At 37.9% G+C, this 23,369-nt stretch overlaps 1 protein-coding gene across 5 annotated transcripts in view; it reads left to right on the top strand.

Annotated features, from left to right (window-relative positions):
• The window catches only part of NAA60 (N-alpha-acetyltransferase 60, NatF catalytic subunit), a 49,354-nt gene extending 29,595 nt beyond the window's left edge, over positions 1 to 19,759 (top strand). For 4 of the 5 annotated variants that reach the window (XM_074196877.1, XM_074196878.1, XM_074196876.1 and 1 more), the window contains 4 exons: positions 1,905 to 2,034; positions 6,847 to 6,943; positions 14,602 to 14,836; positions 16,556 to 16,798. In XM_074196877.1, the coding sequence (XP_074052978.1) occupies positions 1,905 to 2,034; positions 6,847 to 6,943; positions 14,602 to 14,836; positions 16,556 to 16,712 (619 nt within the window). In that variant the 3' untranslated portion in view covers positions 16,713 to 16,798. Of the gene's footprint in view, positions 1 to 1,904; positions 2,035 to 6,846; positions 6,944 to 14,601; positions 14,837 to 16,555; positions 16,799 to 19,671 lie in introns of those variants that run through there. The other variant, XM_074196875.1, reaches the window with a different exon arrangement.
• Positions 19,760 to 23,369: the final 3,610 nt, after the last annotated feature.

Below are 23,369 nucleotides of genomic sequence, written 5' to 3'. Positions count from 1 at the left end.
GTTGTATGAAACTTTAAAACATTGCAGAGCCTCCCACACCAGATCTGTAACTGCTTGAAAGAATATGGCCTGATCATATAAACAAGTGAGGAAAGAGGACCTGTGGTCCAGATTATGAAGTGAAGCTCAGTAGATAGCCTTTAGTGTTTGTTACATTAGTGTGGTGGGGGGTGGGGGGGGGGTGCTTGGGGGGGGTGAGTACATGTTGTTTGTGTTGTATGTTATGTTAGATGAATCTTGGACAGATAGTGCAAATGGACATATTTAAACAGGAGGGAGAAATAGGTTAGAATGTGTTTAGAAAATTGCATAATTTCTTTAATGATCCCAAAGTGCTCCGAGAAACAGAAGCCCACCTTTTAAAAAAATACTAATATAATTCATTGCTGCTCCCCTGCATATAACATCCCATATAACAAAGACTAAAAGAGAAAAAAAAAAGGGCAGTTTGGCAACACATGAATGAGTTTGATGGTACCCTAGTCCCCACCTCTTCAAAAAGAGGTGTTTTTTCATCTTTTCTTTGAGGGCCAAGCTTGGTCATTATAGTTTTGTTGCTCTTTCATTTATACTGTTGTAGTCATTTGTTGCTTCCTGATATTTTCTTCATTCTATGTCATTTCATAGAAGTCTTCCTACACTTCTCGGATTCCTTCAGGAACAATGTTTTTTGCTGTTCAGTAATTTTCCATTACACTCATGTAATACAGTGTTATATGACTTCGGGTTAATGTTACAGTATCCAAAGAATAAAAGTGAATCTTACTCACAGAATGCAGTGGAAAACACATACAGAGTAGAATTGAGCAGGCTGTGATATATTACAAATAAAAAAAATTAAGAGAAGAACTGGAGAAAGGGTGTCACTCCTCCCCAAGATGTGTAAAGAACAAAATGAACTGGGCCTGTGTTGAAAGTAAGGAATAGCTCCTAGTGCACATTCCCAGAAATCCACTGGTGCCCTTGTTATCTCAGGTTGGGTGAACTCCTCTGGGAGAGGGGGTGTGCCACAATCACACCAAGCCTGAGACATTTGCATTGTTGGAGGGAATAGTCACATCAGTGAGATTACAAATCTTTGGATGGAAGTCTGATAACACAGGGAGGAAAAAGGAGGGATTGTAACAGAGATTGCGCTGGTATTTAGAGAGATTATTAGCTACATTATTAATTGAGCTCCCACTGATAAAAAGTGGGTGTTAAGGTATGGAGTGAGTGAACACTTTAAAATCATCTAATTTAACTAGATTTGGTAACTCAGCATAATGCTTATTTATAAGTAGTTGGGAGGAAAAATAGCTTATTTCCCCTAATAAACATGCTGTATGTGACCTTAAAATCTACTATGGCCAGACACGGTGCTAAGTAATGGGGATATCAAAAAAGGTAAAAACAGGCTATCAAGTAGCTGATAGTCTATTGGAGGACACAGCAATGCAAATTCTGTACAAATGAGAGAGAGTCAAGATGAACTGGAAATCATTCCAAAGGAAAGACAAAAAGACTTCTTGTATACCATGAGATTTTAGCCAGAAGTAAAAGAATAAGGAGAAAATTCCAGGTATATGAGAGAGAGAGAGAACCATTGAAAATACCCCAGGACGGTAGATGGTGCATCTTGTGTGAGGCATAGCAAGGAGTCTGCAGAGGAGAGGGGAGAACAAAAGTGGGGAGGATGGTAGTTTATGGAGGACTCTAAAAGTTGAACAGAGGATTCATTTTAGGAGCCACTGGTGATTATTGTCTGGGGGTATGACCTATACTTTAGGAAAATCACTTTGGCAGCTGAGTGGTTGGCGAACTGGAGTGGGAAGATACCTGTGGCAAGCAGATGCACAAGCCAGTTATAGTCCTGGAACAGTTCTGTCAGCACCATTCATCTCTTTGGTTAATTCTTTCTCTAGATACCCTGACTCATGGTATCGTGACATCACTTCAAATAAGAAATTTTTTTCCCTTGCTGCAACTTACAGAGGAGCCATTGTGGGTATGATAGTTGCTGAAATAAAAAGTAGGACAAAGGTACATAAAGAGGTAAGTAGAAGACCCTCATATATTCTGTTTTGTCCAGTAATGGGAGAGCATGGAGTTGGAAGTTCTCTTAGTAAACAAAGCTGCTATGAGCTGCTCTGCTTAGAAGTACTTCATCACCTGGTGGCCAACCAGCTGTGATTAGTCTTGGCTCTTAGCTGAACTAGCTCTTAGATAAAAGATTAAACAATCTATTGCTAATCCATATTTGAAGCTTTTCCAGTTTGTTTGGACCTACCAGAGTTAGAGCTTTTGTGGCAGTGGGCTACAGAAGTGAGCACACATATACAAATTCATTCACACCCACAGGTACACACACACACCCTCACACCCACCCATGCATAGAAAGAAGATTTCAGTTAAAGTCAGAAATGTCAAAAGGAAAAATGTTGATTTTTTTTTTCCCCCTTTCCTATCTTTGTATTGACAGGGTCAGAAGAGATTTCAGCAGTCATTGTTTGCCTTTTTGGTTGTTGCAATTGGCCCCCTTGGTTGGTAGAATCAGATTAGAACTTACAGAATTTGATATAAAATTTTTTTTCCTGTTTTAGACTCAGCAGATGCTAGTGACAGCTTAGGTATTTATGTGTGTCTGTATCTGTATGTTTCTTGATGCCAGAGTCTTAGCAGTTATGATGTACTAGAAATGACAGTGATGTTTTCAAGACTTGAAATTTTTTGTGATTTTGCCTCTTGAATTGAACTCTTTTATTCTGTCCATCATATTAACTTTATTATCTGACATATTGAAGCCCAGAGTCTAGGCCCTCTGGGAAGATTTTATTTGTTGTCCTTATTTGTTTTTTTTTAATTTTATAAATATTTGTTTTCCAATTATATACAATTGTAGTTTCTACCAATTATTTTTTTGTAAGGTTTTGAATTTTACAATTTTTCACCCACCCTCCTTTCCTTCCCCCCCTTTTCCTCAGCAGAAGGCAATCTGATAAATCTTTACATTGTTTCCATGATATACATTGATCAAAATTGAATGTGCTGAGAAAAAAAGCATATTCTTGGGGGCAGCTGGATGGTGCAGTGGATAGAGCACCATCCTTGGAGTCAGGAGGACCTGAGTTCAAATCCAGCCTTAGACACCTAATAATTACCTAGCTGTGTGACCTTGGACAAGTCACTTAATCCCATTGCCTTAAATAAAATTTTAAAAAAAGAAAAAGCAAAAATTTAACCTTGAGGAAGAAATAAAATATTAGTAATAGCAAAATTATGTAGTACATAAGACAACTTTTTAAAAAATTGAAGGTAATAATCTTTGGTCTTTGTTTAAACTCCATAGTTCTTTCTCTGAATACAGATGATATTCTCCCTTACTAAATACTCTAAAATTGTCCCTGATTATTGCACTGATGGAGTGAGCAAATCCATTAAGGTTGATCATCACTCCTATGTTGCTGTTAGGGTGTACAGTGTTCTCTTCTGGTTCTGCTCATCTCACTCAGCATCAATTCATGCAAGTCTTTCCAGGTTTCTCTGAAATCTCATCTCTCCTGATTTTAATGGAACATTAGTGTTCATCACATTCATATATCACAATTTGTTCAGCCATTCCCTAATTGATGGACATCCCTCAATTTCTAATTCTTTGACAGTACAAATGGAGCTAAAACTATGAATATTTTGGTACAAGTGATGTTTTTATCCTTTTTCATGATCTCTTCAGGGTCTAGACTCAGTAGAGGTATTGCTGAATCAAAGGGTATGCACATTTTTATTGCTCTTTAGGCATAATTCCAAATTGCTCTCCACCTTATTTGTTTTTTAAAAATTTTTCATTTTAAAATTCTGTTTTCATATGGAGAAATAGAAAGTCAAGAATTTCCAGGGATTTAATGAAAAAAAGTGCAAAAGGAGGTGACTTAGCCCTACCAGATCTAAAATTATATAATAAAACACCAGTCAAGGGCGGCTAGGTGGCACTGTGAATAGAGCACCGGCCTTGGAGTCAGGAGTACCTGGGTTCAAATCTGACCTCAGACACTTAATAATTACCTAGCTGTGTGGCCTTGGGCAAGCCACTTAACCCCATTGCCTTGAAAAATCTAAATAAAAATAAAAATAAAATAAAACACCAGTCATCAAAACTGTCTGGTATTGACCAAGAAATAGAATGGCAGATCAGTGGAATAGACTAGGTGCAAAAGAGATAACAGGAAATGATTATAATAATCTGCTGTTTGATAAATCCAAAGAGTCCAGCTTCTGAGATAAAAACTCTTGGGAAAATTGGAGGTTAGTATGGCAGAAACTTGGATTAGCTCAACATCTCACACCCTATACCAAGATAAGATCAAAATGGGTACAAGATCTAGACATAAGCAAACTAGGAGATCAAGGAATAGTTTACCTGCCAAATCTATGGAAAGGGAAGCAGTTTATGACCAAGGAAGAGATGGAGAACATCATTAAAAACAAACTAGATAATTTTGATTACATTAAATTAAAAAACTTATGCACAGACAAAACCACTGTAACCAAGATCAAAAGAAATGTCGTAATTGGGAAACAGTTTTTACAACTAGTATTTCTGACAAAAGGACTCATTTCTAAAATATACAGAGAACTGAGTCAAATTTTCAAAAAAAACAAGCCATTCCCCAATTGATAAATGGTCAAAGGATATGCAAAGTCAATTTACAGATGAGGAAATCGAAGCAATCCATAGTCATATGAAAAATTGCTCTAAATCATTAATTATTAGAGAAATGCAAGTTAAAGCATCTCTGAGGTACCATCTCACACCTCTCAGACTGACCAATATAACCAAAAAAGACAATGATTGATGCTGGAAGGGATCTGGGACACTAATGCATTGTTGGTGGAGCTGTGAACTCATTCAGCCTTTCTGGAGAGCAGTCTGTAATTATGCCCAAAGTTCAATAAAAATGTGCATACCCTTTGATCCAGCAATATCACTACTGGATCTAGACCCTGAAGAGATCATGAGAAAGGGTAAAAACATCACTTGTACAAAAATATTCATAGCCCCCTTGTTTGTGGTGGCAAAGAATTGGAAATTGAGTGAATGTCCATCAATTGGGGAATGGCTGAACAAATTGTGGTATATCTATGTTATGGAACACTATTGTTCTATTAGAAACCAGGAGGGATGGGAATTCAGAGAAGCCTGGAACGATTTGCATGAACTGATGCTGAGAGGGATGAGTAGAACCAGAAGAACGTTGTATACCCTAATAGCATGGACGTGCGCATTTCATCAGTGCAACAATCAGGGACAGATCTGGGGTATCTGCAAGGGAGAATACCATCTATATGTGGAGAAAGAATTGTGGAGTTTGAGCAAAGACCAAAGACTATTACCTTTAATTAAAAAAAAACTTAATGTGTAATTTTGCTATCTCTTATACTTTATATTTCTTCCTTAAGCATATGATTTCTCTCTCAACACATTCAATTTTAATCAATATATAGTTTGGAAACAATGAAGACTCTCAGACTGCCTTCTGTGGGGGGTGGGGGAGGGAAGTGAGATTGGGGGAAAAATTGTAAAATTCAAAAAACAATGGAAAACAAAAAAAATAAAATTCTGTTTTCATTCCGACCTGAACATAAAATGTTTCTATTCATTTCATAACTTTTAGTGTTTACTTTTGTAATTATTGTATTTCTATGTTGGTTATTTGTTTATATTATTTCTTTTTTAAATAATTCACATCTTGAGATCTAGAGCTATTATTTGTTCTTTACTAGGGATAGTAGTTGGTTCAAAGATGCTCTAATAATACCTTACATCCAAATAGTGTTTTTGGTCTATAAATGTGTTTCCTTATGGCAACAAGGAATCTTATCTTGCAGGTGTCATTATTTCCATTGTACATGTGGGAAATTAAGACTTAGTGAGGTTTAGTGATTTATAAAACTGGACCTAAGCATCCTCCCACTACAAATCCAAGATACTTCACCACATCTTGTAACTAACCTCTGTATGTTCCCAATCAGTACTCTTCTGCTGTTGGCTCAATCTTTGAAATGAAATCCCTTCTGAGCAAGACCAGGAATTTAAACTGTAAGACACTGAAGAAATAGGAATATCAGTGTAACATTCTGGTCCTTCCAAGTTTGAATGCAGAATAGGTTTTAATCATAAGATGAAGTCATAAATGAATCCAATATTCATCTGAATTATTTACAATCAAGAATAAATAACTGGCATTTTCTTATCCACACTTTTCTGTTTCAAAGGGAAAGGGAAGAATTCATCTTTTCCTAGCAAACACAAGGATTGCTCTAATGAATTGTCATGTTGGTTGTGCCAGTTTAATGTCTAGATTCTGACTCCAAGAGACCGCTTGTGTATGATTCATAAGTCTATAAAAGGTATCATGAGTCCAGGGAAGAGCATTGGGAGCCAGGAGAAAGACCTGGGTTCAGATTCTGGCACTGGTCCATATTGGAACTTTCTAGTGATTCTAGAGGTCACTTGACCTTCTGGGGCCAAGTTTGCCTCTCTGTAAAATGGGGATGATACTGTTTGCACTAAGTCAGTACTTTGTATCCTTAAGGCACCAAAGAAATGTGATTTAGAGTTGTTGTAGCCATACTTCATGACTGTAGAGCTCTTTCCAATTTACGAAGCACTTTTTTTCAGAGCATTCCTTTAAGATGGGTAGTGCAAATAGTAATATACCTAATATATAGATGAGAAAACTGAAGCTTTTGCCAAGAGTTTTACAGTTACTATCAGTCTCTTCTTATTCCACATCCAGTTCCTATTATTTGAATGTCTCCCTCCAGGATTAACCTAAGTTTTTTTTTTTCTTTTTCAATTCTCTACAGGACGGAGATATTCTAGCCTCAAACTTCTCTGTTGATACACAGGTTGCATACATCTTAAGTCTAGGAGTGGTAAAAGAATTCAGAAAGCATGGAATAGGTAAGACTGGTCAGAGTACCCTCTCTGGAGGAGTGGGTGATATCAGCACCTCTTGTTTGACTTTTTTTTCTTGGGATGAATTCAAAATGTAAATGTAGAAATAAAGTCAGAAATTGTATCTCAGCACTAGGAAACAAATTTGGAACCAGTTGCTCATATTTCTCTTGGCTTTAAAATTTACAAAGCACTTTATTGCTAATAACCCTATAAGAAGGTAGATATTATTCTCATTTTACAAATGAAATGAGGGAAATGAAGTTCATTTGCCTTATGTCATGGCAAAGAGCCTTGAACCTTCTGACTCCCAAGTCCAGATGCCTTTCCATTACGTCCCACTGGATCTACCAGAGGAAAAGAATTAGAAGTTTATATGTGTTGTTTTATTTAATTCTCTTAATTTATTTAATTTAATATTAAGAGCAAGAACGGACTTAAGAGATAGGTGAAGATATCACAGGATCCTAGATCTGGACTGGAAGGGACCTTGGAGGTCATCTAGTCTAACCTTTTCATTTTATAGATTAATAAACTGAAGGCCCAGGAAGACTGTGTAACTTGCCAAAAGTTACACAGGGTAGGTCAGAGATAGTATTTGAACCCATGTCTTCTAACTTCAGTGCTGATGTTCTTTTCATCATACCCTGCTGCCTTTAGAAATGATCAGTCAAGATCCCCTAGAGACCTATTGGGAAGAGTAACATTGGAGCCCAGAGTCCATGCCTCAGCCTTCCTTTCATTTTTTTCTTCCAATGTTTTTTGTACTTTTTAAAAGTCTTACTGATGACTTTTGTTTTTCCATCCCATTCATTTCTGAATATATTCTAACTATTCCACTTCTCTATTCCTCCTTAAGTGAGCCTCTTTTTATTTATTTGTTTGTTTATTTATTTTGGTTTTTGCAAAGCAATGGGATTGAGTGACTTGCTCAAGTTCCAGTTAGGCAAGGCCATATTTGAATTCAGGTCCTCCTGCCTCCAGGGTCGGTGCTCTATCCACTCTACCACCCAGCTGCCCCAAACCTTTATTTATAACAAAGAAAAAGAAAAGAAATAGCACTTTAACAAAACCAGCCAGTATATTAATCAAGTTTAACAATATATGCTACATTCTACACCAATAGCCTCCCACCTTTCCAGTGAAATGATGCAGGTTTTGGAGTCATTTTAATTATTTTATTATTCATTACATTTACACTGTGTAGTCAATGTGTATTTTTCTTTCTACTGATTCTCCTTACTTCACTCTACATCATTATGTGACTTCCTAGGTTTCTCTGGATTCTTCAAATTCATTATTTTATATAATAGAAAAATATTCTATTAAGTTTATATACCCACAACTTGTTTAGCCATCCCCCCCACTTAATGAATAGTTTTATTTCCAGTTTGTTATTACCACAAAAAGTTGCTGCTATGTGCATTTTGGTGTGTGTGTGTGTGTATAATATATATATATCACAGACCTTGGCAAATATATCTATTGGTAGGATCTCCAGGACAAAGTGTATGAACATTTTAGTCACTTTCTTAGCATAATTATAAATAGCTTTCTAAAATAATTAAACCAATTCATAGCTCCACCAACAATACTTTCGTATGATTGTTGTCTTCAGAACCACTTCACCAAGCTACTGCACCCACCCTTAGCTTGATAAAACATCTAAAATAGTATATTGTAATAAAATTGCTACAGTTTACTGGAGGTATGCTATTTTGGTTTATTGTTTCCTTGAAACCAACATTTTGTACGTGTCATATTTGTGAGCAAAAACTGGATTTTTGAGAGTTTTAAAGTATTCATGTAGTAGTTGGTAGAGGATGTATATTGTTATGATTATTCCTTCTGCTATTTGAATGATATGCAATATGCTATTAATAAAGTTTGAAATTAAAAATGTTATTTAGAACATCATGTTTTAATCTCATTAAATATTTATGAGTAATTTTATTTCAAAGAAGAAGAAAGGGAATGGAAACTTCTAAAATGAGACTGACTGGAACATGAAGCCCAATGTTAGGAGATTATTTGATAGATTTCCTTCCTCTACCTTTCCCAGGTCTTAGGTGATTGATTTTAGCAGGTGCAATTTTGGTTTAATTTAAAAATCCCAGATGGCAGGGCAACTAGATGACACAATGGATAGAGTACTGACCTTTGGAGTCAGGAGAACAGGAGTTCAAATCCAGTCTCAGACACTTACTAGCTGTGTGACCTTGGGCAAGTCACTTAATCCTGATTGCCTCCCATTCAGTGTCATCTCCAGTCATCCTGATTAATATCTGACCTCTGGACCCAGAAGGCTCTGGAGAAGAAAGTGAGGCTGGTGACTTAGCAGCACAGGCCCCACTTGGTCAAATCCAATTCATAAGGGCAGCTAGGTGGTGCAGTAGATAGAGCCACCTGCCCTGGAGTCAGGAGGACCTTGGTTCAAATCCATCTGCAGACACTTAATAATTACAAAGCTGTGTGACCTTGGGCAAGCCACTTAACCCCACTGCCTTGCAACATAAATATATATAAAATTAATAATAAAAAAATGGGGAATTTCAATGTGATTTCCTCCCCCTTTCTACCCCAGCATGATACTGGCAGTGCAGGAATAAATTTCATATGTTCAAAGAGTTACCTCAATTAATTACCAGGTAATAAAACTGCCACTTAGGTTTACTTACCCAAAAAAGGAATTAGTTCTCTTCCTGGAAGAGGCAATGCTTCACAGTTGAAAAAAAAATGAAATTCTTCAATTACATACCAAGTCTTATATGACTTTGACCCATCTTGCAGTTTGCTGTATGTTTTTTATGTTTTGGATCCTCAACCACTTTTTTGTACATGTAGATATGTTCTACCCTGACTGGAGTTCAGATTTTATTTTGTGACATGGATAATCACTGATTTAAAAATAATTTTTTTACTTATTTTGAAGCATGTTAATAACAATTTGCTTTTGTACCTGTGTTTTACATATAAATAAATGCATGCTGGCCAAATGAGGGATTCTGTTTTAATTACTTATGAAGTTTTTGAAAATCAGGCTCCAAAGGGTGGCTAGGTGGCACAGTGGATAGAGCACCAGCCTTGGAGTCAGGAGTACCCGAGTTCAAATCCAGCCTCAGACACTTAATAATTACCTAGCTGTGTGGCATTGGGCAACCCCATTGCCTTACAAAAACTAAAAAAAAAATCAGGCACCAAACAGAAAAGCTTACCAAATTGTGCTCTTATGTATTACTATTCTAAATTAAGAAACTTCCCAATTCCATTTGATAACAGTTTACTGGAAAAATGTACCTTGTTTACCGTTTATTGGGCAGTGTTAATCATGGTTTTAACATAATAACTGGATAGACCATTTAAATAGATTCCATAGAAATTATCATCCTTTTGAAGAGGACAAAGAATCTAAACTTTCAGAACTTTAAAAATAAGTTTTAAAATTAATATAACTCTCTTGACTCCAAAATCCGATCCACACTTTTGAAAAAGCTCCTTAGGGGCAGCTAGATGACGCAGTGGATAGAGCACCAGACACTTAATAATTACCTAGCTGTGTGGCCTTGGGCAAGCCACTTAACCCCATTGCCTTGCAAAAAAACATTAAAACAAAAAAAGCTCCTTGATGGCTGTGTGGAGAATGGACTATATAGTAGGAAAAGATTTGATGAAGTTGTTCAAGTTGTCCAAGAGAAAGACACTGCAGGCCTTAACTGGGATCATGGTTTAGTGAATAGAGAGATGGGAAATGTTAGAGACAGAAACTATGAGATTTGACAATTACTTGGATATAGAAGACAGGGGACCTTGAGAGTTGAGGGCATTTTTCACATTAGGTAGTCTTAAGTAGTTTGGTGAGAACAATATTGTGATACTTATTATTTATATAGTATTTTATAGTTTACAGAACACTTTATTTACAAGCAGCTGAGAGAGAATGTAATTTAGTTTTTTTCAATTTTACAGATTAGGAAACAGATCCAGTGAGGGGACACGTGATATGTCCAAGACCATTTAGCTTGAAAATGACATAGCCTATTCTTTTTTTTTAATTAATTTTTATTAAAGATATTATTTGAGTTTTACAATTTTCCCCCAAGTCTTACTTCCCTCCCAATATAGTCTATTCTTAAACAATTTTCTTCTTTCCTCCCCTCCTTTTTTACTCACATCTCAGAATTATCTCTTCCAGGAAGTCTTTCTAGATTAAGCCCACTCATTAGTAAAAATATCCTCTTAACTTCCCCTTTCTGTCCTCTTAACTTCTCCTCTCATTAAATCAATAAATATTTTAGGTGAGAGGAACTACGGTAGGTCCTGCTGTCACTTGTCTTTTTACAACCAATAAGTTTATCTGTGTTTGGGTATATAGTAATATCTTCTCTATCAAATTTAAACTCTTAGGATGAAGGTGGTAGCTTGTTTTTAATAGATTCCTTAAGCCCTTGTTACCACTATCCTCTAGCTATATCCTAGATTCATCTTGTGATATCAGTCTCAAGTATGGCAGGTGAGTTGACACATTCAACAGGCTCATCTCAACCCTAGACGTGAAAGTGAGAGCTAAGACTATACTACCTTCAATATTATTTCAAAATTATATATATACATATATATATATGTATATGTATATATATATATAAATGGTAAATGAACAAAAATATCTGATTTTCACATTTTCCTCCTCCACACATTTCCTGTATGCATAAATCATCTTTTCTTTTTCCCTTTGTCTGGTTTTCAAAGATTTGCCAACAGAAAGAATTCTTAATTATCTTCTCACATCTGTGGATTTTCACAACTAAAGTGAAGCCATCAAGATAATTATTTCTGCAGAATAAAATAGAGAATGAGCAACCTTCTTTAATAAATGTATCACTTATTCTTTGTTTTTAATAGGAGGTAGATGGCATAGGGGATAGAAATTTGACCTTGGAAATTACTGTTTAGCTAGAGAGATAATGGGCAGCTAGGTAACACGGTGGATATAGAGAGGACATGGAGTTAGAAAGATTCATCTTCCTAAATTCAAATCTGACCTCAGACACTTCCTAGATGGGTGACCCTGAGTACCCTCCTTTGTAAAATGGGCTGCATACTCCAGTATCTTTGCCAAGAAAGTCCCAAATGGAAACCCAAAGAGACTGAAGTGACGTTCCAACAACAACAAAGAGATAATTCTAGAGCATATAAATCAATCAGCAAACAGGCCCTGAATTATGTAGAACTTTCTGTAGTAGAATTCAGAGAAGGGAGAGTTGCAGGTGTGTGAAGGTGGTCACAGAATTGCTCCTTCATGTAAGACAGTACCTGGAATATTTATGTTAATTAATTGGATTGGATGATTATGATAACCTTAGATTCTTGTGACAGTGGGCACATCACTTGCCTCTTACTATGTCTCCCCTTTGAAATGAGGTCGAATTAGAAAGGCTCCATAAACTCTACTATTCTCTGAGTCCAAGTTAATAAAAGACCTTGAAAGATATGTAGGATTTGGCAAGACAGAGGAGGAAAAAAAGCTGTTTCAGGCAAGGACAACATTATTAGTAAAGACTCTGAAGTGGAAATGAGCTCAGTAAGTATAAGGAACAGTGAAAAGACTAGTCTGCAATGTAGGAATTTATTTTGCTGGACTGTGTGTTTATGAGAGTTTTCTTTCTCTTTATTTTCTTAGTTTTTTATGGGAAGAGTAAAAAGAGGAATAGGTTATTAATGCATATAAAAATTAATGTTTAAAGAAAAAATAGATTGACTGGAGTAATAAATGATAAGGTAGATAAGTAAGGTAGAGCCAAATAATAGTTGTAAAAAGGAATGAAAGGAATTCAGACATGTGGCAGGCAGCCATAATTCGTTTGAACTTAGGGCTCTTTTTAAAAAGTCACTAACATAGTAGGAGTTGTATATTTTCTGAATTAATTGTGATTTATTTTTTAATTAGGTTCTTAAATTTTACAAGTAGATGTAAGTTTCATATACATTCTTTAAGTAGGGCCCAGCCCTAATATTTTTTTAACCAGACAATTCCGCCCTTTAATACAGACTCTGTCTCACCCTAGTAAATGATTATCTATAATTATGTTTTCTAAATGTGCTTTATCTTCTCTAGCCATAGAGAATTTGAGCCAATAACTTTTTTATTTATTTACTCTTTTGACATTGACCCAGGTTAGTTTGTAGTTAAAGAGAACAGAATAAATTTAGAAAGTCTGTACTAATTCTAGACAAGTTAAACTCAGTAGAATTTTACATTCAGCCAAGTTCGTGCTTCTAAAGTAATTGGATTGTTTGTTATAGAAACAAACTTCAGACTTCTGGAATTTTAGTGCCTAGGACTTTATACTAAAATTCACTGAGAGTTCCAACAAAGGAATCTGTTTTCATTCAGCACTTTCAGCACTTTTTAAGTACTGTGTGCCAGACATTGCTCTGGGCCTAGAGGGTACAAAGACAATGTCCTCAAAGAGCTTACATTTGGTGGTGGGCAACAGCAGGTCTGGAATGTCCTTCTTTCTCACCTTGGCCTCTGACTTACCTGAGTTCCTTCAACTCTCAACCCAAATCTCACCTTCTGGAAGAAGCTTGTCATCCCTTTCCTGATCCTCCTCGCTGATGGTGCTTTCATCCCATTACCTATCTTTTATCACTTTTATCTACATAGTTATTTGCATATTGTATCTCCCATTAGCTTGTGAGTTCCTTGAAGGCAGAGACCGTGTTTTTGCCTTTCTTAATATTTGCAACATTCAGAACTGTATCTGCCACATAGTAAGGACTTAATTCATACTTGAAGATGATGATGATGATGATGATGATGAAGATGAAGTATCTACTGTATAAAGAACCTGGTAATAGCTTCTACTGGGAATTTGCAATGCTAATTAAGATTTAGTCCCTCCCTGCATGGAGTTTATAATCCACAGTAGTGAAATTTGATTTGTTTATAGAACGTGTTTTTAAACTCTCATGTTTATTGTATATAGTTATCCCTTACATCTCTCAGATTAGGGGCATGGCACCCCCATGATTTGAAAAATCCGAGTAAAATTTTTTGGCCCTCCCTTCATATCAGAAAAGTCTGAATTATTATGTTATTAAAAGATAAAATATGATATACTATACATATAGTTTATGAATTTCTGAGTTTCTAAACTTTATGTGTTATCTTCTGGCCTTTGAGTTTCATCTCCAGCTTCTGCAAAACTCCCCCCAAAATTCTCATTTAACTTCTTAATGCTCATGCAAGTTACAGCAAAACCATGATGGGGAAAGTCTCAGTGTGAGAGAGATTACTGAGTAGCATTTCATTATTAACAAAACACTTTTCTCACAACTACCCTCTGAGGTAGGTGTATGGCAAGGAAATTAAACCTGGAATAGATTCCATTATCTCAAGTCATTTGAACCTAGGTCCTTTGACTCTCCTGTACTTCTCTCTGTACTTGTGGGCTTTGTAGAATATTGCAAATAGTATAAGATATGTACTATAAGAAGTACAGAAGTAGAATAGAATATGCTGTGATGTTGAGTGAATAAGATTACTTGGAAAGGGCTTCAAGTAACAGTTGAAGAATGGGGAGGATTGAGAGTGCTTTCTATGGTTATTCTCATAGGTCCAATTGTATGTAACACCCCCTCCCCCTTTTCTCTCTTTTTGCCAGGTTCCCTTTTACTTGAAAGCCTAAAGGATCATATATCCACTACTGCTCAAGACCACTGCAAAGCCATCTACCTGCATGTCCTCACCACTAATAATACAGCAATAAATTTCTATGAAAATAGAGACTTTAAGCAACACCACTATCTACCCTATTATTATTCCATAAGAGGAGTCCTCAAAGATGGCTTCACCTATGTACTCTACATCAATGGGGGGCATCCTCCTTGGACAATTTTATATCCTTTGCTTTTGTTCACAAAGGTTTTGCTTGTTATTTCTCTTGTAGTGAAAAACTGAAAACTAGAGGCTGAGGTAGAAGAGTAGTAGTAGCAGTAGCTAAACAACCCAGCAATGAGGGTATATTATTAACATTTGTCCCAAACCATTTGATGTGCCAAGGGAATCTTGGGGCATCATTGGAAATTACAGTGACTCCAGAGTCAGAGGACTTGAATTCAGATCTTGCCTCTAACACTACCTTGGTGACCTTGGGCAAGTTACATAACTTTCCTTTTATCCTATTTGTAACATGAAGGGGTTAGACTAGATAGCTTATGAAGGCCCTTCCACCTCTTTTGGATTGGTTACACAGGTTGAAAAGGTAGCAAAGTATAAGAGCATACTGGGTATGAAATTTTTTTGTTTTCTTTTTTAATTTAAGGCAGTAGGGTTAAGTGACTTGCCCAAGGTCACACAGCTAGGCAATTATTAAGTGTCTATGGCTGGATTTGAACTCAGGTCCTACTGACTCCAGAGCTGTTGCTCTATCCACTATGCCACCTAGCTGCTCCCTGGGTGTAAAGTTTAAAAGAAAACCCCAAAACCTGGATTTAAATCCTGTGCTTATCATTTCTAAGTATGTGACACTGAACCCACACTCATCTGTCAACACATTTTCTTATTAAGGTCTTGTGTACCTAGGACTATCCTAGGCCTTGAGGATGCAAAGACAAAAATTGGAATAGTCCCTTCCCTTCAGGAACTTAGACTCCACTTAAAGGAGGTGAGCTTATCAAGCCTTTCTGCTGTCCAAGAAAAATAAAAGATTGATTTTCTATAATTGATGCTAGGAGTAGACATCCTAATGACATAGGATGCTCTCTAAACTGTGATACATTCACATGTCTTAGAATTGTTCCATGGTCATTGTGTTTGCTGGGTGCCAGTTTTTACTGTGCTCAGCAGCCAAGAATCAAAGACACAAATGAAACACCACCTACCCTCAGAGCTTGCACTCTACTTCAAAGATGGAGTTTACCGAGGGTTTGTGTTTGTTTGTGTATCTGTGTGTGTGTGTGTATGTGTGTGTGTGTGTGTGTGTGTGTTAGAATCAGTCAACAAACATTAAGTGCTTCTATATGCAGGCTTTGTGCTGGGTATTGACAATACAAAGGTGAAGGTGAAACAAGATCTGTCCTCAGGAAGCTTATGTTATATTGAACATCTGAAGACCATTTGGAGAATTTTTTTGGAATATAATAGAAAGAACCCCGAATTTGGTCCAGGCTCACAGATAATCCAGGCTTCATTTTCTGCATCTGTGGATTGGACCAGATGAGCCTTCCAACTTTAAAAAACCTATGTCTATGGGTTCTCTGATCTGTATGTAGCTCCTGGAATCTCTCCAGGCTATTATGTCACCTGAGGCCCCCCTCCCCCAGTCCATACCTCACCAGATATCTATTGACATTCTCTAATTTGGTGAAAAACTTCTATACCCAAGCACTGGCTCTTTTGTTCTTTTGTAACAGCAGAAAGCTCTTGGATATATAGTTCATGCTAAATGGAGAGTGTTTAGTCTTCCAGGGAGGTTTTAATTCTCTGTATTGGCAAATGTGGTTTTAATTCTCTGCATTGGCAAATGTGGTGGTACTGAAGTGACTGTTGAAGTTGTAGGGAAGAGAGGACGAAGGGATTTGTTTTGTTTTAAAGGATATTTCTTAACTGAATCCCACTGACTACATTCAGCACATCGGGTCTGCATTAGCCAACCTGAGCCCATGTTCAATTCCACAGCGGATTTATCGCCAGGCCCAGAGTCTTCTTTGCAGCCTTCTGCCGTGGTCAAGCATTTCTGCCAAGAGTGGCATCGAGTACAGCAGAGCCATGTGATTTGATCAAAAGGCCCTTCCCAGAAGCCACCAAGAGGTGCCTGAGTATCCAGTTATCTTCACCTGAGAGCCTCGCCTTTGCACCATACTAAACCAGTCCTGTGGGATGGGCTCTAAAGGTGGAAGTGCCACCTGGCTGGGCTGCCAACCCAAGCTGCTGTTCAGTGAGCCTTGGGGATCCTGGGGTCATCAGACTGGGGATGATGATGGAGAGGCACATGGAGAGTTAGTTGACTTTTTGATCTTGCCTTTGGCTTTATGGGTATGTTGGAAATCATAGGTTTGGGAGGATTGGGGAAGAGAAAACAAATTAGGATTGATTTACTGAAAAACTTCAGGGATCAGTGACTTCATCTTTGTGGGTATTTTTCCTACTGATTCAGATAGTTTAGTCAGTGACACTTCATGAAAATTCTGTGAGAGAATACAGTTCCTTATCTAATGGCTGACCCAGTGATGGACATCTCTAAACTCGCCTTCAGACAATATGTAGTCTGTTGCAGGTCTACTCTCAAATTAGGAACTGCCATAGCTTGAGCTCTATTGGCATAATTTTCAAAAGCCCAAGTTCACTTCCATGACACCCCTAGGGTCGGCATTAGTAGACACATCTTGAAAGTCATTTTTTATAAGCACCTAATTGTCAAGGCAGATAAAGGTCTAACCTTTGTAGTCAGAAAGACTTGGCCTGCCTGTGACACAAATTGGCTGTTGTAACCACAAGCAAGTCATTTAATCTTCTTCAGAGGACAAGGTACAGAAAAGTTGGTGAGGGGGGGATTTTCTGGCAAGAAATTCTTGTTATAATAAATTACAAGTCCAGGTCAAAAAGACCTCACCAAAAAAAAAAGCCTTAAATAATAGAATTAGGACCTTATTAAATTGAACTATAATGATGGAAGAGAACTGGACCATTAAGCTCCTATTTTTGTTATTTAATCATTTCAGTTATTTCTGACTTGTGACTCCTGGAGTGGTTTTCCATTTCCTTCTCACTTTACAGAGGAGGGTCAGCTAGGTGGTGCAGTGGATAGAGCACCAGCTCTGGAGTCAGAAGGACCTCAGTTCAAATGTGGCCTCAGACACTTAATTACCTAACTGTGTGACCTTGGGTAAATCACTTAACCCCACAGGCTTGCAAAAACAAAAACAAAAAAACATAGGAGGAGGAGACTGAGACAAATGGGTTTAAGTGACTTAGCTAGGATCACATAGCTAGTAAGTATCTGAGATTTGGACTCAGGAAGATGAGTCTTCTTGACTCTCCATTTAATAAACATTCCCTGTAACTCCTGAAATTTTTAACCACTTTGTAAAATAGGGATAGTGATGAAACATGTACATCTCAGATGTGACAGAAGCATTTTGTAAAGTGCTATATAAAAGTATTTAATGTTGTTAAATGTGTAAGATATTAATAACAAGATGATATAAGTAGACTGATATAATAATAAGATGATCTTATTCAGGAGACTGCTGGAGCCTTAAAGTAGATACTCAATCTGGTGGGCAGAGAGGAGACATAAGGAAATAATTATAAGAGAAGCTAGAACAGAAGTTCATAAGAGAAATATAAAGTGAAATAGAATCAGATGAGAGAAATCTAGCCAGAGGATCTCAGGGAAAGACACAGAGGAAAAACTGACTGAGCTGAGGGAAGAAAAATAAGCTAGGAAGTGATTATTGAGAAGTCACTACTCTCCAGAAAACTGCCTTTGAAACCAACAGTATACTACAGAATTGGTTTAACTACTGGACTTTCTCCCCAGATTATGCTTCTTAGAAAACCTGAATGTTGTGTGTCCTCTTTGGAATGATGAAGAGAACAGTGATGATAAAGATGAATAAAATGAATAATGAAAATGATGAAGAGAATAATGATGATAAAGATGAATAAAATGAATAAAACATCTGAGATCCTTTACAGCTTTGAGCTCTATGGCCTTATAATATTTATTTGAATTGGAAGAAATAATTAAAAACCTATTCACTCCAGCAAGTATTCTGTATAGACTAAACTTCTGATAATTTTTCTAGTGTGTATATATTGATTGTTTTTCCTTCAAGAGTTCTAATTTTAGGGGTGCAACCTCTAACCAGGGGTTAGTTGCTGTATTTGGGTCATATACTCTATGGTGAGGGGGATTTTCTATAAGTAATTATTATCTCATTGATTTAAATTTTTCTTAAATCCTGAATCAGGATTTGCTTTTTTTAAAGATAACTTTAATATGTTTAATGTTTCTCAGAAGCATAACAGCTGAGGACTTGAATAGAGCAGTGAAGTTGAAATTGAATGTACATTTTTTTTTTCTGCTGGCCACAGGACTGAGACAGAAATAAATCAGATCATTGGAAAGTTCTGTCTAAAAAACAATATGCATTTACTATATCCTAGTCTTTTGTTAGGTGTACAGGAGAAAGAAAAAATTTTTAACATTAGCTTCTACTTTCATTGGGCTTATATTCTTCTTGGGGATGTTTGTTTCTTCCAGGGGTTTCTCTGGTGCCAGGGAGTTTGAAGGAGATCTAGGGTCTGTATCTGCATGGTCTAGTGAATAGAGAAGCCCAGGCTTATGCTTATCTTCACAATAACTTTGTAGGAGACATAGCACCTTGTAATATCCCTGTTTTATACATGAGGAGACCAGCTCAGAGGCTAGAGGGGACCTAGAGATCATCTATCTAATCTTAACTGCCTAATTTTGTAAATGACTGTCTGGGGTCACCTAGGTCTTAAGGGGTAGCGGGCATGTCCTTTGACCTTCCCCAGTCCTTGGTTCTTTCTTCCTCACCTTATTTCCCAAATAAGCTGAAGTGACTCCCCTGGCTCCTACAGTAAGGAAGTGGCTATTCATACTGTATGTCATATTATGTGCTTCAGACTGGGACTGGGAAGTAGAGGGACAGTACTGCTTAAGCCTTCTTCTTTATTATCTTTTCTCTTTGGTTTTGAACAGGTATTTTGTACCCTCCTGCTCCTGAAGCCATTTACTTCTGCACTGATGCTGCTAACCCTGGCTTCCATGAATGTTCCAGATATCCTCTAGCAAGTCTGCCCTCTGCGGACTAGATAGGGATTTGGCCTGACTTATTGTGGTGTCTCCTTTCACCCTTTTCTGGGAACAGGAGGATGTGAGTGGACTCTCTCCTTGCCTATCCACTATCTTTTCTGGGAACTACAGGACCTCATAGTTGAAGAGAGGAGTACCTATCCTACCTGTTGCACCCTCCACCCAACCCAATCTCCACTCCCATCCCCTTGCTGGTTGCCATGAGCTGTCCAGGTGACTTCCACTTCTTTCCGAGTAAACTAGCTTGGCCTTGAGGAGAATGTGGCTTCAGAACAATAGAGTGAGTGATTAAGGGAAGGCCAAAGGCCCTGGGGAAAACAAGGAAAAAAAGGAAAACAAATATCCAAGACCAGCTCAGAGCTGAGGTTCAGCCCAGGAGTCTGAGTCAGAAGCTACTCTTGCCTCATCTTTCAGGACTGTCAAGATATCCAGGCACAGAACCTTTGGCATTATCCCCCAGAGCACTGTCATATCAGATGGCCCACCTTCTCTGGATTCCTGATGACCTTGTTGTAGGGTGACTTGATAGCAAGGGCTCATTCCCTGGTTCCCACCTTGAAGACATACTCTCTAATTCCTTTCTGCCTTGGACTTTGCTCAACACTGAAGAGAGAGATCACAATTCCTATTTCATAATGAAATATGTTGTCTGCCACAGCTGATCAGGACCTGGGCGGGGGGGGGGGGGGGGGGCGGGCGGAGGAAGAGAGCTCTGCAATACTCTTGAGATTAGGTCTAGGAATTTTCCCCATCTAGACTATCCCCATTCCTGAACCTCTTCAGCCATCACTTCAACCAGAGCCACCATGATTTCTCTTTATACAGGAAGTTATGAACATGGGTCCCAACTTCTGGCTCCTCCAGTGCAGTCCCTGTGAGTGGCCCTGGTCATGGGGACAGAGCCATGTGCCTTGTAGCTTTCAGCCCCAATGGAGAGGATTTTTTCTTCCTCTGGATTCATTGAGGGGAGGAGACCATGGCAGTAGCTCAGCTGTTTCAGTTCTGTGAAATGTGCTTGCAGCATGAGATCTGTCCTTACTATCATCTTCAGTCGTCTCCTGCCCCGCAGTAGCCCTTGTATTTTCTGATACAGTGTAAGTCTAGCCTCCAAGAGTACCCAGTGGCCAGTATTACAAGCAGCCATTCCTCCACACCTCTAAACCTGAGTTGGGTGAGGGAAGAGAAAATAGACCTCTTTCCCTACCCGACCTGAATCAAAAAAATCCTAATTCATTCATAGACTTTTTTAACCTTCAGAACCTTTCCAGGACCCTAGGACAAGCAGCCACCATTTTATAATCCCAGTGATGGATATGTCCATACTGGTGGTGGCCTCCTGGGGAGGCACAATAGAGAGGCTTCCAAATTAAGGGGAGGCCCTTGGGTTGGACAAGTATTTATTGTTTTGTATATCCATCGGGTTGATGGGAGATTTGTCAGTTTGTATTCCCCTTACCCTCTTGTCCCCCAGGGTTGGGCAGACAAAGTACCTGATTTTAAAAGAAATTAAGGGCAGTGGTGACACCACTGGCACAAGTGGAGTTAGTTTCCTACTAAATAAGTTTTGATAGCTCGGATGCTGGCCAGTGCTGAGACCTCAGTGCGGTCTTATATTTAATGATAAAATAAAGATGTTCACCTAATTTTGTTTTCAGTGCTGAAGGGTAGGGAGGAGTCTTTTGGATCCAGACATTCAGTATTCAAGCAAAAGATAACTTGCCATGGCCCCTCAGCACTCCCTTTCTCCCATAATCACTGTAGTGTCCAACTTGGTGTTGAATGGATTGTAGTGTTTTGTCTTATTAGATAAAAAACAATAAAACTTTAATCAAATTCAGTCTATCTGACATTCATATTGTGAGCTCTGTATATGCTGTGGTTTTGCTTCTTGATTCATCACTTTTGGGAATTTGCCCTAATGGTGGTAGGGGTGGCATAGAGTGCCCCTGTAGGGGCCTCAGAGAGCATCTAATCCAAGCCAGCCATTGTGCAGATTTGGAAACTATAGCCCCCGGAGATGAATCTCAAGGTTATGGATGGCAAGGAGCAGAGCTAGTGCTGTAAACCAGACCCTTCAACCCCAGCTTGTTCTAGGACACTACACTGGAATCCTGATGATCAAGACCAGATAAGGAAACAAGCTAAAGAGACCTAGTACTTATTCAAGTTGCAGAGCTAATTATTGATAGTCTGGGTCTTGAACCTGTCTGATGATTCCTCAATCCAGTGCCCTCTCCATGATACTATACTATTCCCCATGAGCTCATATAAATGAGGATTGCCACTTGCTATTCTGTTCAATTGTTCGTGATATATCCTATTTAGCTAAGCAGGGAATGACAGGCATTAGGTGAGATCCTCAAGACTATATCTAGCTGGTTGATTTAATAGCCAATAAAGCTCAGCCTCTACAGATGTGACATAACTTCCTTAAGACCACATATAGTAAGCTGCAGAGTTGGAATTTGAACTCCAATCCAGTGCTCTTTCCAGTATGCCTTGAAGAGATGGACAACGGAGATACTATTTGATTCTGAAACAGCCCCTTACACAGTGGTGTGACCAAGTGGCCCTACAGTATAGGAGTTCTTAACCTGGGTTCCATAAGCAGGTTTAATTTTTAATTAATTTTTAATATAAGCATATTACTTTATGTCTATAAAAACATTCTGAGAAGAGGTCCATAAATTCCATAGAACTGCTAAAAGGGTCCATGACTAAAAAACAGTTAAGAACCCTTGCTCTTTTTATTGTTTCTCTTAGAAAATTCAGTCTCATTGCTTAACTGCAACAAAGGTAATGGTTCTGCTATCTCTGGGATACACTGCCCCAGGAATGTTTTCTCTAATATTCATGTCTCCCTGAACCAGGCTGGAAGTCGGCAAGTTTTCTTCCAATGAGTAGTATGCATATATAGAAGATAAATATAGAAAATTACTTATCTTTGTATTGTACTCTTATGTTCTTCAGAGCCCTGTTATGTAGGCTGTATTAAGTTGAATATAAATACTTTAAAACATATATCTCCTAAAATGATAGCAGAGTGTGGATAGAGCACTGGATCTGGAACCAGAAAGATTCATCTTCCTGCATTCAAATCTGGCCTCAGACACTTATTAGCTATATCACCCTGGGCAAGTCTCTTCACCCTATTTGCCTCAGTTCCTCATGTGTAAAATGAACAGAGAAGGAAATAGAAAACCACTTCGGTATGCCGGAACTTGGGGACACGAAGTTGGGCATAACTGAAATGAATATTCAATAGCAAACTAAAATGATTTTAAAATAATGTGTCAAATATAAAATAACACCAATTCTAGATTTTACTAAAGCCTGATGCAAATCAGTTTATGAGAAACTATTGGGGTCTCTTTAGTCCTGATGGTGTTACCTCTCAATCTTTCTGATGATTCCATGATACTATTCAGTAAGTATGAAAAGTATCAGCATTGTTCCCATTTTAGAAATGAGAACACAGACTAAGGTTTTCCCAAAGACAGTGAGTGAATTACAAGATCCACCTCTTGATTCCCAGTTCTAATTTTATTCCACATGGCCATGCTCAAGTAGCCAGTGTCCTCAGC

The sequence above is a fragment of the Macrotis lagotis genome, chromosome 8 (genome assembly GCF_037893015.1).
Source record: "Macrotis lagotis isolate mMagLag1 chromosome 8, bilby.v1.9.chrom.fasta, whole genome shotgun sequence".
Classification (NCBI taxonomy): Eukaryota; Metazoa; Chordata; class Mammalia; order Peramelemorphia; family Peramelidae; genus Macrotis; species Macrotis lagotis.
The sequence above is the reverse complement of the archived record's forward strand: the minus strand, read 5'-3'. Positions and strand labels throughout refer to the sequence as shown.